We start from the raw sequence: 17,831 nt of genomic DNA on the forward strand, positions 1-17,831 counted from the left end.
AGCGCCACCGCGCTCCTAAGCGGCGCACTGTAGCAGTGCGCCACTGGGCCGGCCCTTGATTATTTCTTTTGATGCACAGACACCTTGGTGATTTTTAAAAAATTCTAGTTTTTTAATATATATATATTTATTGATGTATAATTGATTGTACATATCTGTGGGGTACAGCATTGAGTATCAGTACTTGTGTGCAATATGTGATGCTCAAATCAGAATAATTAGTATAGTCAACATTACACGATATAATCATTTTTTTTAGCCCTTTACCAGTTTCTTGCTAACCTCCCTCTCCCTCCCCCTTTCCCACTTGTGGTGGCCTCAGTTCTGTTCTGTTCTTTACACATTTCAACAATTATTATGATTATTGTATCTTTCTTTCTTTTTTAAACATTTTATTTATTTTTTTTTTGCTCCCACTTATGAGTGAGGACATTTGGTATTTCTCTTTCTGTAATTTTCTCTAGTTTCATCCTTATTGCTGTGAATGGCAGAATTTCATTCTTTTTTATGGCAGAGTAGTGTTCCATTGTGTATATATACCACAGTTTCCTTATCCAGTGGTCCAGTGATGGACATTTAGGTTGGTTCCAATTCTTGGCTATTGAAAATAGAGCTGTGTTAAACATGGGAGGGCAGATATCCCTTTGACTTGATGTTTTCCATTCCTTTGGATATATATCCAGCAGTGGGATTACTGGATCGTATGGCAGTTCTATCTGTAGTTGTGTGAGGAATTTCGATACTGTTTTCTATAATGGCTGCACCAATTACAGTCCTACCAACAGTGTAGGAGGGTTCTCCTTTCCTCTGCATCCTCGCCAGCATTTGTTATTCTTTGTCTTTTTGGTAATAGCCAGTCCACTGTGTTGTGATGATATCTCTGTGTGGTTTTGATTTGCATTTCTGTGATGCTTAGTGATGTTGAGCATTTTTTCATGTGTCTGTTGGCCATTTGTAAAAATTCAAATTTTGTCAAATTAGTCTTTATGGCTTAGAGTTTAAATTTCTGATTTTTTGGATTATATATAATCAGTCTCCTAACTACCTCTGTGGCTTAATTTTTTATTACGTATATACACGTAACACACATACATCCTTTCCCTTTTTCCTGCCTAGCAATTTAAACTGTAGTCAGCAAAAACATTTGAAGTTCAGAAAATGTCAAGGCTCGTGTATTCTCTCCCACATTCCTTCCAAATTCACCTGGTGAACCTCTATTCATTTTTCCAAAGACATCACAAATATCTCTTTTCTAAGCATTTTCTACTTCTCCAGACAGAATGGAATTGAGCACTGAACCCTGTGTATACTTCTCTCATAGCATCTGAAATGTTTTATTTGTTTACCATTTGTTTACCTGTCTATTTTGCTTTACTGAACTGACAAATTTTTTGTGAGCAAAGTATTTGTCTATTGTCTTTATTTATTTACTTTTTATTTTTATTTTTGATGGCTGATCAGTGTGTGGATCTGAACCTCTGACCCTGATGTTATAACACTGTACTCTTACCAACTGAGCTAACCAGCCAGCCCTAGCCCTGCTCTTTTATCCTTAATCTGTCATACCTGGTATGTGATATGTAATTAAATAAGCGTTTATTAAGTGAATGTATGATTAGTGAGTGAGTGAATAAATGAATTAATGTTAACTCATTTTTTTATTGGATCATTTAATGGATCTCCCGTGTAAGAGTAGAATACGCATAATTCTGGTTCCCTGTGGTCCTGCATTGGTAACTACAATTTAATGATTTCTGGGAGAAAATAGCACTCATTTTCAAACTCCTTTCTGGCGGTCCTCATATCATTTAATGGATCTCCCGTGTAAGAGTAGAATACGCATAATTCTGGTTCCCTGTGGTCCTGCATTGGTAACTATAATTTAATGATTTCTGGGAGAAAATAGCACTCATTTTCAAACTCCTTTCTGGCGGTCCTCATTCTCCCCGCAACTCCCAACAACTTTGTAGTAGATCTTTGTTTTTGGCTAGACTTTTTATTATGGCTTTTAGTAGTGTACATATACAACTTTCTTAATTTATGACTTTACCCGAGAGTGGTTGTTACTGATTTGCAAGTCTTTTGAAAATACTGTAAGGATATTTGTCAGATAGAATTGCTCATGTTATTCCAGAAGTGTTTTCTTTCGTTATTGTGAGTAGACCAAAGAGCCTGGGAAATTATCCTTTGGTTGGTATTTATAACCAAACCAGAACACAAAGTGGTATCTTTTTCTCTCTTCCATTAAGACTGTAGCTCTTATTATGAATTCTGGTAATAAATTACTTCATTGAAGTCATGTAGTTTATGATGTTCCTTGGCAGGAAAATCTTTAAAATATTTTACTGTTATAGCAAATTTCACACTAAACCATATTTCAAAAAGTCATTAGTAAAAGTTCTGGAAAAAGAACAGTCACCATCAAGTGATATGCTACCAAAAGATGGATTGCTACTATTTTAGATGATTTGGTTGTGCCAATTATATGGGCTTTTTATGAGTTATGCCCTACACGATTTCCTGTAAAACTTTCATTTAAAATATAAACAACATTTATCTAAACATTTAATTCTCTCCCAATGTAAATACTAAGTCCCATGTTCTTGTAAGTTTTTTCTTTAAATGTTAGAAATTGTCTATATATAGGCACATTCTGCACTGAATTAAATGAAATAATCTTCATCCCAGCTTTCTAGTGACAGTATTTCTATTTGCTGAATGATGAAAAAGTAATTAGTTATGAAATGAGACAGACTGTAATAGATTCTTCTCTAAGTGAAACATTTCAACTGTTCTGGTTCTTGCAAGAATACTTAGCACTTACACTGAGTTTTTGTTGCTTGCAAATGTTGTCATTCAACACAGTAGTAGCCCAGAAATTATTTGTTTGACTTTTAAATTATGTTAGAATTTGTGTTGGACTATTGATATCTCTGAAATAGGTATGTGCAGTACTTTTCATAATATAGTAAATCATACAGTAACATCTTTGTCTTGAAATAAACTACAAATTCCCTAGCTGTTTCTTTGTTTCTGTTCAGAGCCTTCTTGGTTATTTCTTCACTAATCTGTGTCGGTAATGGACTGTATAGTAATCCTCAGATGCAAACAGTCCAAAACAAAACTGCCTTTATTTCTCTATCATTGAAGTTTTCAATCTGCTTTTAGTCTGGGATATAATAATTTGGTGTTGAAACGTTTCTAGTTTTTGGAAATCTTCAGTTATCCCCTGCCTCTCACTTATCAGGCTGACCTGAGATGATAGCACCTGCTTTTCTTTATGGACATACTGTTAAACTAAAATTTGAGGGCAAATTAAAAATTACAGTTGAATGTGATCAACAAGATAGACATTGGGTCATTTTTCCATTCCTAAAACTTTTGTGTGTGTCTGCCAACACGGCTGTTTTGTGGACTGGGGATCCAGAGAAGATAGATATATACATAGACTTCAAGAAGTTTACATTTTGCAGTTGGTTAGGGGGTGATGGGGTGAGAAATAGGTCAAAAATTGCAAAGTATTGTGATACGTTCTGTGGTTGAGATAAGGAAAGGTTCTCATGGGAATGCACAGAGGGGTCATTTAACCTAGAGTTTGAAATGTTGTGAAATGCTTCCAGGAGTAGGTCACATCTGATTTGACTCTTGAAGATTGAGTAGGTATTAGCCAGGTAAAGAGGAAGAAAAGCCTGGAAAAAGACTAATAAGATGATATGACCAGAGAGGTAGGAGGTAAGCCTTTGAATAGATAGTGACTATCACTTATTGAGCCCTACCATTTTCCAAACTCTATATTAGGAGCTTTAAATCACTTACTCTACAGTAACCTATGGGACAGGTACTATTATATGTAGTTAGCAAATGAGGAAGCTGAGAGTCATAACTTTTCTGAGGTCATGACATGATTAATGAGTGGCAGAGCTAGATTTAAAAACCCTAGCTTTTCTGGCTTTTTGTCTAGACTGTTTCTTCTCTAGAAAGGATAGTTTCAAGATGGAGGAGATAGTTAAATAGTTACTGTCAGGCTAGGGCTCAGACCCTTGAAACCCATTGTACAGACTGGGTCACAGACCCCTCATGTGCCAGGCTAGGTCACAGACCACTCACATACAAGTCACAAGCTAGGTAATTGGGAAAGATCCCGGGAGCCATTGACAGAGTTAACAGGTTCATTCCAAAACAAGCTCAGTCCTCAGCTTCCTCATCAGCAGCAGCAGCTTACAGCAGCCTCCAGCAGCTGTGGTGATGGCCTCCCAGGGCATCCTGGGGACCCTGGCAGCAACAGTTTGCGCAACAGTAGCAGCCTCCCTGTGGCCCCTTTCCCCCAGGGGTGTCCTGGGGGCAGGGACACTGTGGATCAGAGCCACTCATCCTTTATACTGAAGTCTGATAACCCAGGAACACCTGGGTGCCCACTCGCATCCATAGAAAGTAGCCAAGGAACACCTGTGCTCAGGGGCACAGTTATCGTTTACATCAAATGCTCAGCAAGATTCCGAACCCTGTAGGGATCCTGACCATTTACTTTCACTTTCCCTACAGTTACTATGTTGTCGAAAGGTCAGGTGTATAGGTAAAGTTCTGAAAAGTGTCCAGGGGTATTTACAGTGACTTGTTTATTCACTCCAAAAATATTTCCTGAGAAAGACTGACAATATAAAAGAAGAACTTTTAGATTTCATATATTTAATTGAATAGATTGCAGAATTATCCATGAATTCGTAATAGGCATAGAACTTTAGTATGATTGTGCTGCTTTTGGGTAATGGAGTCTTGAATAAACAATGAAACCTCTTATTCAAATGATTGCTGTGACCTCTTATATCTGATTTATGCACTCCTTTTTACTATCTCTCAATTATTCTGACCATACTCCTGTCTACCATAGCATTTGTTATATTGAGTTAGTGTCAGTGATGTCTCCCTCTTAGACCATATGCTTCTCTGGAGGGGGGTTGAGTAGAGATTATATCTAATGCCACCTAGCATCTGGTATAATCTCACTTTAATAAATGCTTATTGAATCAGTGAATTAGAGTGAGTTTCTTATTCGCACCATTTCGGAACAACAGTTTTTTGTTTTTTTTTTTAAGTGCTGAGGGTTAAAAGGTACTTGGTGAAGATTTTGTTGTCTGTTATAAATTAGGCACATAATTTATATTTAGGTATGCTCAAGTACAAATAAAAAGAGGACTTTTAATATTTTGGATGTTGAAAGAACCTCGTTGGTTATTTTTCAGGGAAATCTGTAATGATTATTTTATATATGGGTTACAGTATGCTTAAAAATAATTTTTGATATTGTGGCAAGTTGTGTCGTAATTTATTTTCTTCAGTTTATAATTACATGCTTTTTGTGAGATTTTTTTCTAGGCATAGGAAGACAGAAAAGTAAAGGATTGCATTTTAGTAAGATGCAACGAAATTTTAATGTAAATTATCATTGTGTTTTGTTATTTATTATCAGGGGAATAGTGTTTTATATAAAATATTTATTTAAAATTTATCATCAATCATAATTATTAGGGCATTTATAAATGCCAGTTGCAATAGATAATGATGATTTAGTCTATTTTCTTTTAGGTCTGTTAGATTCTCTTTCATTTTTATAATATAGAATTTTGAAAATTATCCTAATAAAGTTCAGTGGTTTGTTCAACTCAAATATCAAAGTATACTTAATTTTAAAAATATGTATATACACATATGGGGAATCTCTTAACTTTATTCCCGTTTTTTTAGTATAGACTTTTGATGCTCCCTTTGATTTCTATAAGATGTGATTTAAAGGAAAAACTAATTCCTAATTTCTCCTTATAAATTATCAGCAACTACTGATTTATGTTTATTTTTAGATTAAATAAAAAGTTTATGTCGTTTTTTTAGTATAGACTTTTGATGCTCCCTTTGATTTCTATAAGATGTGATTTAAAGGAAAAACTAATTCCTAATTTCTACTTATAAATTATCAGCAACTACTGATTTATGTTTATTTTTAGATTAAATAAAAAGTTTATGTTAACAATAAGGAATAATTTCATAAAACTTAAAGAATTTCTTAGGTTTATCTTTTTAGAGGTTTAAATTCAATTTATCAGTTCAAAGAAACCAATTGTCGTCTATCTAGAAGTTCAGAAAAAAGGAACCCTCACACTTTTTTTGCTTTTTTCCTTTAAAGCTTTGTGTTAAAAAGCCAGTGATGCAATTTTTAAAAGTTGTATTCCCTGTGAATGTGGTATGTAATTCCCAATTATTTTACTCATTGATGTTATGGAATTTTGTTTCAGAATCCTGTCCAAAAGATTCCTGATTCACATGAGATAACACTGAAACATGGCACTAAAACAGTAAGTTTACAAAATTTGGTTCTTTTCTCTCAATTACAGGACTCTCATGGAAAAGTAAAGTAATAAAATACATTTGTATTAAGGCTAATTACACAATCAACTGATGTCATAAAAGCTACAGACATTTAAAAAAATAGATTACTTTTATGCTCAGTCAAAATAGCTATTGCCTTTTGTTTAATATAGGAACACTTATTGCCATTGTTTTTGTTGGCTTTCAAAACCTCTTTTTCTTTGATATATAGGAACATTACAAGTGGAAGAAAGAAATGAAACTCAAAAAGTTTTTTTTTTTTTTTAGTGGTGTGGGAAAATATCTCATAGCATTAGCTTTACTTTGTATCATTAAAAGGCATGAGTTCATTTTTCAGATGAATGCTGAGATAAAAAGTGAACTTTAAGTAGTCACTGTATTGCTTTAAGATTATGTTACTTGGTTTATAGATTGCATTTTTTTGTATTGTATTTGCATTTTTTATATTGTATTTACTTATTTTTTTAAAGAGGAATTTATATATAAAGTATTTGGAGTATAAGATGGAATCATTGCATCTTATTGCAAAACCATTAAAAAATTGTGCTTGAATGAGTGAAATGTGCATATGAATTGAAAGAATAAGGTTCTTACTTTCTGTTTTCAATGAAGCTATCTTTTTCTAGATGTCTGGAATATGAAGAAGTCAGAAAATGCCATAATGAGAGGGAAAACATCAATCAATAGATAGGAATGTAAAGATTCTTGAAACCAAAATATTTGAAAACTGCTGCCTTAAGAAATCATTTCTAATTTTTATTCTTCCACCCATCCATCCATCCATCCATCCATCCATCCATCCATCCATCATCCATCCATCCATCCATCCATCCCGTCCATCCGTCCATCCATCCATCCATCCATCCATCTATCCATCCATCCATTTATTTATTTATTTAATTTATTTACGTATGAATGAATGAATGATTGGTACCTTGACTTTGGTGTTATCAGCACAACTGAGCTAACTGGCCAGCCCTCTAATTTTTAATGTTATATCTATTTTTTGTTAAATCAGACTTGATATTTTTATTGTGAAACTGTGATGCAATTCTGCTAATTTTCATGTTTTTATTTATTTGTTTATTTTGGTGGCTCTCTGGCACAGGGATTGAACCCTGGACCTTTGTGTTAACAGCACTACACTCTAACCAACTGAGCTAACCGACCAGCTAATTTTCATGTTTTTAGGTAAATAAGGAAAGTAATTACAGACTGTTAGTATTTAAGAGAATTTTACAAGTGAGAGATAATTCATGGGTTACACACATTTGATTTAAATATTTCCTTTTTTAAAAAAATTGTTTTATCTTGTAGAGAAACATAATTAAAAAATACTCCAATGTGTCTTACACATTGAAAGACAATTACAGCATCTAATTGTACTGTTGGGTTAACTCATTTTTTTGCAATCCTGCCTTTTCCATGCTTGTATTTGTACTTCTTATAAATGTCAGATATTAGGAAGTTGACTCTTCTATCTGGTCTCTTTTTTTTTTTTTAAAATTGAAACATAATTGATTGTATGTATCCGTGGGGTACAGCATTAAATGTCTGTACCTGTGTGCAATATGTGATGTTCAAATTAAGATAATTAATATATTCAGCACTACACAATTAGCCATTTTTTGTGGCCCTTTACCAATTTCTCACTAACACCCCCCTATCTTTTTTATTTTTAACTAGTTATTATAAAAATGTTTGTAAGGCCAATCTTGTTTGTTTCCTACATACACTTTACATTATTAGTACCCCTCATCCCAACCAATGTTGCAGGATTGTTTAACAGCAAATACCAGACTTCACATGATTTCATCTATAAATATTTCAGTGTGAATTTTTAAGAGATGAGATTGGTCTGTCTCTTCTCTCTCTCTGAGCATGCATGAGCATGCACTCTCTCATGTAATAACATCTTTGTTATATCTAAAACTTTTTCAGTAATTATTTAATATCAACTAATATCCCATTAGTGTTCAAATTTTTTCTGGTTGTTTCATGTCTTTTTACAGTTAATTTGTTTAAATAACTATCTAAGTGATGGCTGATTCACTCTTAAAAGAGTCATTGTTGTGTTTATTTGTAATGTCTTTTAATCTATAACAGTTTTTCTGCTCTTTTTCTCTTTGCCATTGAAGAAATGTATCTGTTTGGTGAATATACTTATTTATGGCATGATAGTCAACTGAACTGTTCCAAGTGAACGTGATAATATATTGTGGTTTGACTTTTATGTTTATCACATGTGACGGGAAGAGTTGTTAGATACTGTTATGGTTTCAAAACACTATTTTTTCCACTTTTTTAACTTTCTGGGTCAGGTTGAACAGTACGATAAGACTGGAAATTTGCTTCAAAAAAATGAACAGACTATTATTGTTTACATATCTGTATGTATAGCACTTTCTCAGTATTGTAGACCAAAGTAACGTCAATAAATATATTAGATGCTAGACTTACATAAAAGTGTTGCTGCCATCTGATGCTCCAATTTTAAATTTGTATGGTATTCAGGATATTCTTACTCTTCTTGTTAAGTTTTTAACAAGTACATACAGGCAGCCCTGTTTTGCACGGGGCAGTGTTACAGAAACCTGTGCATATTGGCACTGTGTCTTTGCTGAGTTCCAGTTTGTAATGAATTTCAGTAACATGGCTCAGTGCAAAGCAAAGGCTGTGCTTGTATTATAAAATCAACTTCTGAAATAGGTTAGTACTAATAATTTATGTGAAAATCAGTTAACCACAGTGTAAAAGTTTCTTTCTAGATTCTCAATTATATTCCATTGATTTATAAGTCTGCCCTTATGCTAATACCATACTATCTTTATTACTATAGCTTTGCAGTAAGTTTTGAAATTGGGAAGTATAAGTTCTCCTATTTTGTTCTAGTTCTTTAAGATTGTGTTAGCTATTCTGGGTCTTTTGCATTTTCATATGAATTTTAGGATCGGATTGTCAATTCCTTTAAAAAGGCCAGCTGGGTTTTGATTGATAGGTATTACATTGAATCTGTAGATCAATTCAGGAAGTATTGCCATCTTAACAATATTAAGTCTTCTGATTCATGAACATGGAATGTCTTTCTGTTTATTTAGATCCTTAATTTTTTAAACAATATTTTGTAATTTGCAGTATACAAGTCTTATACTCTGTAACATTTCTTAGTATTTTATTCTTTTTGATGATACTCATAAGTGGAATTATTTTCTTAATCTCATGTTCAGATTGTTATTAGTTGTGTATACAAATAAAATTGGCTTTGGTTTGTTAATCTTATTTCTTTCAACCTTGTTGAACTCATTTATTCTAATAACTTTTTATTGGATTCTGTATGGTTTTCTATTGTACAGGTTGTGTCTGTGAGTATAGTTTTGCTTCTTTCTTTCTAATATGTATGTCTTTTATTTCTTTTTCCTGCCCTGACTAGTATTTCCTGTACAGTGTTGAATAGAAAGGCAAGAGTATACACACTGGTCTTGGTCCTGATGTTAGGGGGGAAAGGATTTGGTTGTTCGTCATTAAGATGTTAGCTCTTTTTCACAGATGTCCTTGATTAGGTTTAAGGAATTCCCTTCTATTCCTCATTTCTTGATATAAAAAAAAAATCATGAATAGGAGGTTGGATTTGGCTAATACTTTTTTGAGTCTATTGAGATGATCATGTGTTTTTTGTCCTTTATCCCATTAGTAGTTTATTACAATAATTGATTTTTTGGTGTTAAGCCAACCTTGAATTCTTGGATTTATTCCTGGAATAAATCTCACTTGATAATGGTGTATCTTTCTTTCTATATATTATTCAATTAAAATGATAATTCTTTCAACTCTATTGTAAACAACTGTTGTTTTAGACCAACATTTATATTGTATGAGTTCCTTATTTCAGTGTGATTAAAATGCATCTGAGGAATGACCAGACTTCTGTTCTTCAACTTGTTGGGACATAAGGATTGAGAAGTAGTTTAGACCAACATTTATATTGTATGAGTTCCTTATTTCAGTGTGATTAAAATGCTTCTGAGGAATGACCAGACTTCTGTTCTTCAACTTGTTGGGACATAAGGATTGAGAAGTAGTTTTACAGATCTTGTGGATGGCCATGTCTTTTTTAACTGGGGTAGAATATTTTTTACCTCTGAGCTCTATTTTCTGTTTAACTCACTACTTTTCATATCCTTTTGGTGGGTGATTAACCACAGAGATCCTGATACTTCAGAATACTAGCATTGAAAACCTCATTTGGTCACTGTGCTGTAAAATTTGTCTTATTTCTTCTGCCCTTAGCTAGGAGAATAGTCAACTTTGCAACTTATTCTATTGTTCTTTCTTGACAGAGGGAATTTATCTCATTTTTGTTGGACTGCATTGTTGTTTGTGTAACATAAGGTTTAAAAACTTTTAGCACTTGTTCTGTCTTTTAAATATATTTATTAGAATCTTTATTTTGTGCATGGGCACTGTGCTGGTGGGGACAGACGTGATTGTTGTTCATGTGGAGCTTACACTTTCTGGCCGGAGGACAGGCATAGAATATAGCAGCCACATATGAATTTGCAATTTCAAATTGTGTTGTAGTGATGTGAACACTGGTGGATTTCACCTTATCAGGACTCTGGCCGGAGGACAGGCATAGAATATAGCAGCCACATATAAATTTGCAATTTCAAATTGTGTTGTAGTGATGTGAACACTGGTGGATTTCACCTTATCAGGAGAAGGGACACCTCTTTAATTACAACAGCAGGGAAGAAGGATGTATAATGGGCATGGGGGCAAGTGAGTTTGTATGTGGTAGTAGCAGAAGTCACTGCTTAGACTTTGAAAACTATTGTATACTTATTTCTATTTTTGATTGTTTTTTATTTTAAGGCATTATTGTTCAGGTATAAAAACAACTTAGTTCTCATTTGTATGATTTCCTTAACACCTTTAGAATCTATGTCTAATTTTAACATAAAATAAGTCATTAATTATTTGTATATAATTCCCTTATATTCTGAAATCAGTGTTTGGAGATAGTAATTAAAGTGAGTTTAAATTATTTTGTCAGTATCTGTTTTATTTAATTATAGTAATTGTATTACATTGTTACATTTCAAGTTTGTTTATTAGAAGAAGAACTGATTTATGAAGTTTCCTTTGTATAAAACTTCCATCCTTTTGCTGTCTCATGTATATGGTAATCACCTCAAATATTTCTAATCTAGTTTTTTCTTCTGGGTGGGCAGTGTATCCAGAGACTTCCTGCTTTGACAGAATGTTAAATGTAGCTCAAGAACAGTGAATTACACATTGGGTATTCACATGTGAATTGCACCTAGGAAAGTTCACAGGGAAAGCAAATATTTTATTAAACCAATATAAGTACTATTTTAATGTGGTTAGTCACTTATAAATTCAGCTTTAAAAATACTAGTTTAAGGTGACTATACTGAGTCATTTAGCCATATGTATTAGATAATAATTTCTACTTTGTCCTACTTTGTTAAATAGATTTCTTAAAGTTCTATTGATGTTACTCATTTCGGTAATTTTAGATTCATGTGGTCTTCATTCAGTTGTAGTTAAACTATCTTGAAAGGGTTCCTCAAGATTGTATATAGAAAAAGCTGGCTTATTTGTGAGATTTCTATTATACACTAAAGCAACTTAGTTTATCATATGGCATTCCAGTGATTGCTATTCTGAGTACATGATTGAAAAATTGAGACAAAGCTGTCAGGTTAAATTTAAAATATTTTTATTTTCTTTATTTTGAAAGAAATAATATTCATAATAACCAAGTCAAATAATATAGAATGTACTGTTCATTCTTACTTTTCAGAAGTAGCAACAATTGGTGATCTGTGCTTCTAGTGCCTATAAGATAGGGGGTGGGGTTAGAGAATGGAAATTGGGGTTATAATAGACTATGAACTGTTTTTCTCCCATTTTTATATATGTATGTTTTTTTTTTTTTTTTTCATTAAAACCAGGTGTCTGCGTTGGGTCTGGATCCCTCAGGTGCCCGTTTGGTGACTGGAGGATATGATTATGATGTTAAGTTTTGGGATTTTGCTGGAATGGATGCTTCTTTTAAGGCATTTCGATCTCTTCAGCCCTGTGAGTGGTATGTATTCGCTTAGTATCTTCATATTTGAAGAACAGAGTGCTGTTGTCATTTGAATTCCATTTATTGTACAAAAATACAATAAGTTTATATGACTGTATACCACCTTCATTATTCAGATGAAAGTAAAATGAACCTTAAATTTCTTTCCTTTAGTTTCATTAACCTATGTAAGGCATTTTCTGTCTTTAGTTGTTTTTAAAAATATATTTATTTAGAAATTGGTACCTTGCCTAGTTTATTTTAAAACACTTCAGTAAATGACATGTAATATTATGTATTTGTGTATGCATATGGAGCCAGTATTCAGGTGCCAATCCATGCTGCGCTGTCCAGGTATGGTCAACTAGCATATCAGAAAGAGCCTTACATATCGCTACCCTCTTATCCCTATTTTTGACCCTGTCTTTTAGGATATTGCTTCCTTACGGTAACATTTAACTTGTTTCTTTATCTCCTCTTCAGTATTTTACACTACCTAGTTGTTCCACTGTTAGTGACTAGAAATTAAGATAGATCTCTGGATTAAGTTGGTGACACTTGATTCCTCCATGTAAAGTAAATATTTTATACTTGAGATAGGCATGAACTTTGGTTAGATGTAAACATTCAGACATTCCCTTTTACTAAATGAATTTAACATCCATTGATGGTTTCTACCTGAATTAGTTATCTCATTGAGGGTTACAAATTGGGAATCTTCTAATTCTATTATTTCTTCTACATTATTTGTTGACATTCTTCTAAAAGAAGAACTTTCTCTCATTAACTGATGTTATTTGGTTATCCTGAAATATGGTTACAACTGGAGAGGCAGAATAAAGGCTTAGTTATCTCTACTTAGTTACTTATTTTCAGCTTAAGGATTGGTGGTGATAAATGAGCTATTATTGGTAGTGATGAGTGTTTTTTTGGTTTTCTCTTTTTTGAGTATCAGTATTTATTAGTTTTAAATTGTCATGTGTTTGAGTTTTAATTAATGATAAATGAGTTTTTTTGGTTTTCTCTTTTTTGAGTATCAGTATTTATTAGTTTTAAATTGTCATGTGTTTCAGTCAATTGCAGTCATTATTCTTTTTGATGTTTAAATTGTTCCAGATTTGTCCATTGGGAGTCCCTGATTGCTATGTAATTTTGACATGACCTTATTAGTCTTTAAAAGCCTACTTAGTTTCTGGCACAACCTATTGTAGGCCTCCTGGTATGCTCCTTTCCAAGTCCTGGAGTCAGCACTTCCCCAAGGAGCTCTACTTTCTTTTTTGTGGAAATGGTATTTAGGGACCAAATCTGGATGCTGGGCATGCTCGTTGATATTGGGATATTATTGCTTCTTGACCTTTTCAATGGGAAGAGGTAGAAAATATAGATGCATATGCATGCACACATGTGGGTCTGTGTTTAAACGACAAGGTCACATTCATATTCCCATTTTTAAAATTTAGTAAACATTTTATTTCAGAATATTTTTTAATTGATAGAAAAGCTACAAATATAGTAGAATTCATGTATATACCTCATCTGGTTTCCCTTTTGCTTAACATCTTATATTACCATGGGCCATTTGTCACAATTAAAAAACCAAGATTAGTCAATTAGTATTAAATTTCAAACTTTATTTGGATTTCACTGGTTTTTCCACTAATGACCCCTCAAATATACCTCAAAGATACTAATGTAAAGATACGTTTAATCCTATTTGTTTAGTCTCCTCTGATCTATGGTAGTTTCTCAGTCTTTCATTGTTTCTCATGACCTTAACATACATGTATGCATGCATGCATACATACATACATACATATGTACATACACAATTGTTTAAAAATATAACAACCATTGTAGCTCACAAGCCATACAAAAACAGGCTGTGGGGCTGATTGCCAACACCTTTTCAACAAAAAGCAGTAGAGAAAGTCTGATCTGGTACCTTTGATATTTGGCAAGGAAGGAAAATAGGATCCTTTTCTAGCTGTAATTTCTGTTGTATTAAGTAGTGCAAGGGTCATCACTTGATATCCAATCATCTAGCAGTGCCATCCAATAGAACTTCCTGTGCTGATGCAGATATTTTATATCTGCGCCATCTTGTAGTCACTTGTGACACATAGCTATTGAATACTTGAAATGTGACAAGTAAAAGGAACAGAATTTTTTAAGAATTTGATTTTTAACTACGTGTGGCTAAGTGGCTGCTGTATTGGGCAGTGCATATTTCGAACTCACCTTTGAGGGATCACATTCAGCATACACAAACTGCCGTGGTAATAAAGTGCCTCCTGACTTAAAAATAGGTGGTTTAAGATAAAAACAGGAATGCTACCACCACAAACCCACTAAAATTTAGTGTGGATTTTTAAATAAAGGAATAACTGAAATATAGGTATTTATATGTACTTTTTACATTCAGTTTCATTCTCTTTATTTTGTTGAATCATTTTTCCAATATCTCATTTTGACACTGAACATATTAATGATCAATCTTTGTTTTTTGCCAGTTGCAAATTTCACGAGTGTGCAATAAGTTCTCACTTAATTGATACCTCTTGCATGTGGCAGAGTCAGACTTTGCTCTGCCTCTAGAAGCCTTTCTTTATTTTGACATTGATCTGTTAAATAATCTTTTAAGTCAAGTTGTTCACCCAAACAAGAATCCACACACACATATCATTCAGGTAAATACCTCTGTAACTTTTTTGTCATCCACCTACATTATTCCTATATTATCTGTAAAGAAAATCTGAGGGCGTTTGTTGACTATCTTGAAGATAGAGAAACACAGCATGCTGTTTTCAAATCATCTTTTCACCTGGAATAGCAGATGTCAGAATTTGACTGAGATCCAAAAGGCAGCATCATGGTGAATATGTGGGTGCCAAAGAGGATTCATATGCAGAGGACTCCCATTGCTATTCAGGAGGGGAGAAAGAAGTCCTAAGTCTTGGTATCCTGGATGAATTTCTCTAGAAGAGCTCTTTGGAATTATAGTACAGTATTCCTCCCTTATCCATGAGAGATATGTTCCAAGACCTCCATGGATGCCTGAAATTGCAGACAGTATTGAACCTGATTGCCATCAATTGGAACATGTTTCTGTTCATATCTTCCATTTAAACGGTGTTTAATTTAATACCTTTTCCATCTTAACTAAGCATTTATCACACACTGTGGCCATAATTTTTGCAGTTTGAGGTGTGACCCCAAAACTAGCAAAGATTTCTTTTTCTTTCTTTACAATTTCACGGATAAAAGATTCATTCTTACGATAGATCTTAGCTACTCCAGCATACAATTTCTTTTTGTCCTTATTAAGTTGAGAACTTACACCTTTTCACTTAAAGGAAGCACTTTTCAGCTTCCCGTTGCAATATCTGAATTGCCAGCATCACTGTTCTTCTGCTTTGGGGCCACTGTTAAGTAAAATAAGGGTTACATGAACACAAGCACTATGATACTCTGACAGTTGATGTGATAATTCAGATAGTTAACTAAGTGGCTAATGGGTGGGAAGTTTCTACAGCATGGAGATGCTAGACAAAGGGATGATTCACATCTTGGGCAGTTTGGAGTGGGGTGGCATGAGATTTCATGACACTACTCAGAACAGTGCACAATTTAAAGACTTATTGTTTATTTCTGGGATTTTCCACTTAATATTTTCAGACTGTGGTTTATTGCGAGTAACTGAAACTATGGAAAGTGAAACTGTGGGTTGCAAAATGGTGCAGACTTTATGGAAAATGGTATGGAGGTTCCTCAAACAATTACAGATAGATCTACCATATGACCCAGCTATTCCACTGTTGGGAATATACTCAGAGGAATGGAAATCATCATGCTGAAGGGATACCTGTACTCCAATGTTTATTGCAGCTCTATTTACAGTAGCCAAGAGTTGGAACCAGCCCAAATGTCAATCATCATATGAGTGGATAAGGAAACTGTGGTATATCTACACAATGGAATACTACTCTGCTATAAAAAAGGTATATCTACACAATGGAATACTACTCTGCTACAAAAAAGAACAAAATTACTACCATTCGCAACAACATGGATGGACTTAGAGAAAATTATATTAAGTGAAACAAGTCAGGCACAGAGAGAGAAATACCACATGTTCTCACTTATTTGTGGGAGCTAAAAATAAATAAATAAACACACAAACAAATTGGGGGAGGGGAAAGAAGACAGAATAACCCACAAAAATTCCTTGAACTATTTAAGTCAACTGAACAGATATGATGTGGGCTGGGGGGAGGGGGTGGAGAAGAACGGATAATGGGGCATGAAAATCAACTACAATGTATATTGAGAAGTAAAATTTAAAAAAGATCTTAAAAAAAGAAAGTGAAACTGTGAGTAAGGAAGACTACTGTATTTCTGACCTCAAGGACACTTTAAAAAGACTTGAATGTTAATTATTTCCTTGATCTACCAGTTTAAATATCAGGTTTTATTTATTTATTCTTATTTCTTTTTTCTATATTTATCATTACACAATGTAATCATTTTTTGTGGCCCTTTACCAATTTCTTGCTAAGCCCCCTTCCCCTTTTACACCTCTGGTTGGCCTCAGTTCTGTTCTCACCTTTTGAGAGTTCAATAAATTATTGTGATTGTTGTATCTTTCTTTCATTCTTTTAAAAAAATCTATTAATTTTTTTAGCTTCCACTGATGAATGAGGACATGAGGCATTTATCTTTCTGTGCCTGGCTTATTTCACTTAACATAATTTTCTCAGGGTTCATCCATGTTCCTGTGAATGGCAGAATTTCATTCCTTTTTATGGCAGAGTAGTATTCCATTGTATATACACCACATTTTCCTTATCCTGTTGTCTGATGATGGACATCTAGGTTGGTTTCAACTCTTAGCTATTGTAAATGGAGCTGTGATAAACATGAGAGTGCAGGTATCCATTCAACATGATGATTTTCATTTTTGGGGGCATAAACCCAGCAGTGGGATTACTGGATTGTATGGCAGTTCTATCCGTAGTTTTATCTGAGGAACCACCATACTCTCTTCCATAATGGCTGCACTAATTTATGATCCCACCAGTAGTGTAGGAGAGTTCCCCTTTTCTCCACATCCTCATCAATATTTGTTAATCTCTGTCTTTTTGGTAATGGCCATTGTAACTGGTGTGAGATGATATTTCAATGTAGTTTTGATTTGCATTTCCCTGATGTTTAGTGATTTTTTTTCATGTCTGGTGGCCATTTGTATATCTTCCCTTGAGAAATGCCTGTTTAGCTCCTTTGCCCATTTTTTAATTGGGTTACTTTTTTTTTTTTTTTTTTTTTTACTCTGCCTTGAGCTCCTTGTATATTCTGGATA

General features: G+C 33.7%; 1 protein-coding gene across 1 annotated transcript in view; it reads left to right on the forward strand.

The window, feature by feature from the left end:
• Positions 1-6,287: 6,287 nt before the first annotated feature.
• The window catches only part of LOC103596167 (WD repeat-containing protein 70), a gene marked incomplete at its 5' end in the record, with an annotated part of 258,626 nt that continues 247,082 nt past the window's right edge, over positions 6,288-17,831 (forward strand). The window contains 2 exons of the mRNA XM_008579746.1: positions 6,288-6,347; positions 12,360-12,493. Of these exons, the coding sequence (XP_008577968.1) occupies positions 6,288-6,347; positions 12,360-12,493 (194 nt within the window). The remainder of the gene's footprint in view (positions 6,348-12,359; positions 12,494-17,831) is intronic.

This window comes from Galeopterus variegatus, unplaced genomic scaffold, assembly GCF_000696425.1.
Source record: "Galeopterus variegatus unplaced genomic scaffold, G_variegatus-3.0.2 Scaffold81, whole genome shotgun sequence".
NCBI classification, from domain to species: Eukaryota; Metazoa; Chordata; class Mammalia; order Dermoptera; family Cynocephalidae; genus Galeopterus; species Galeopterus variegatus.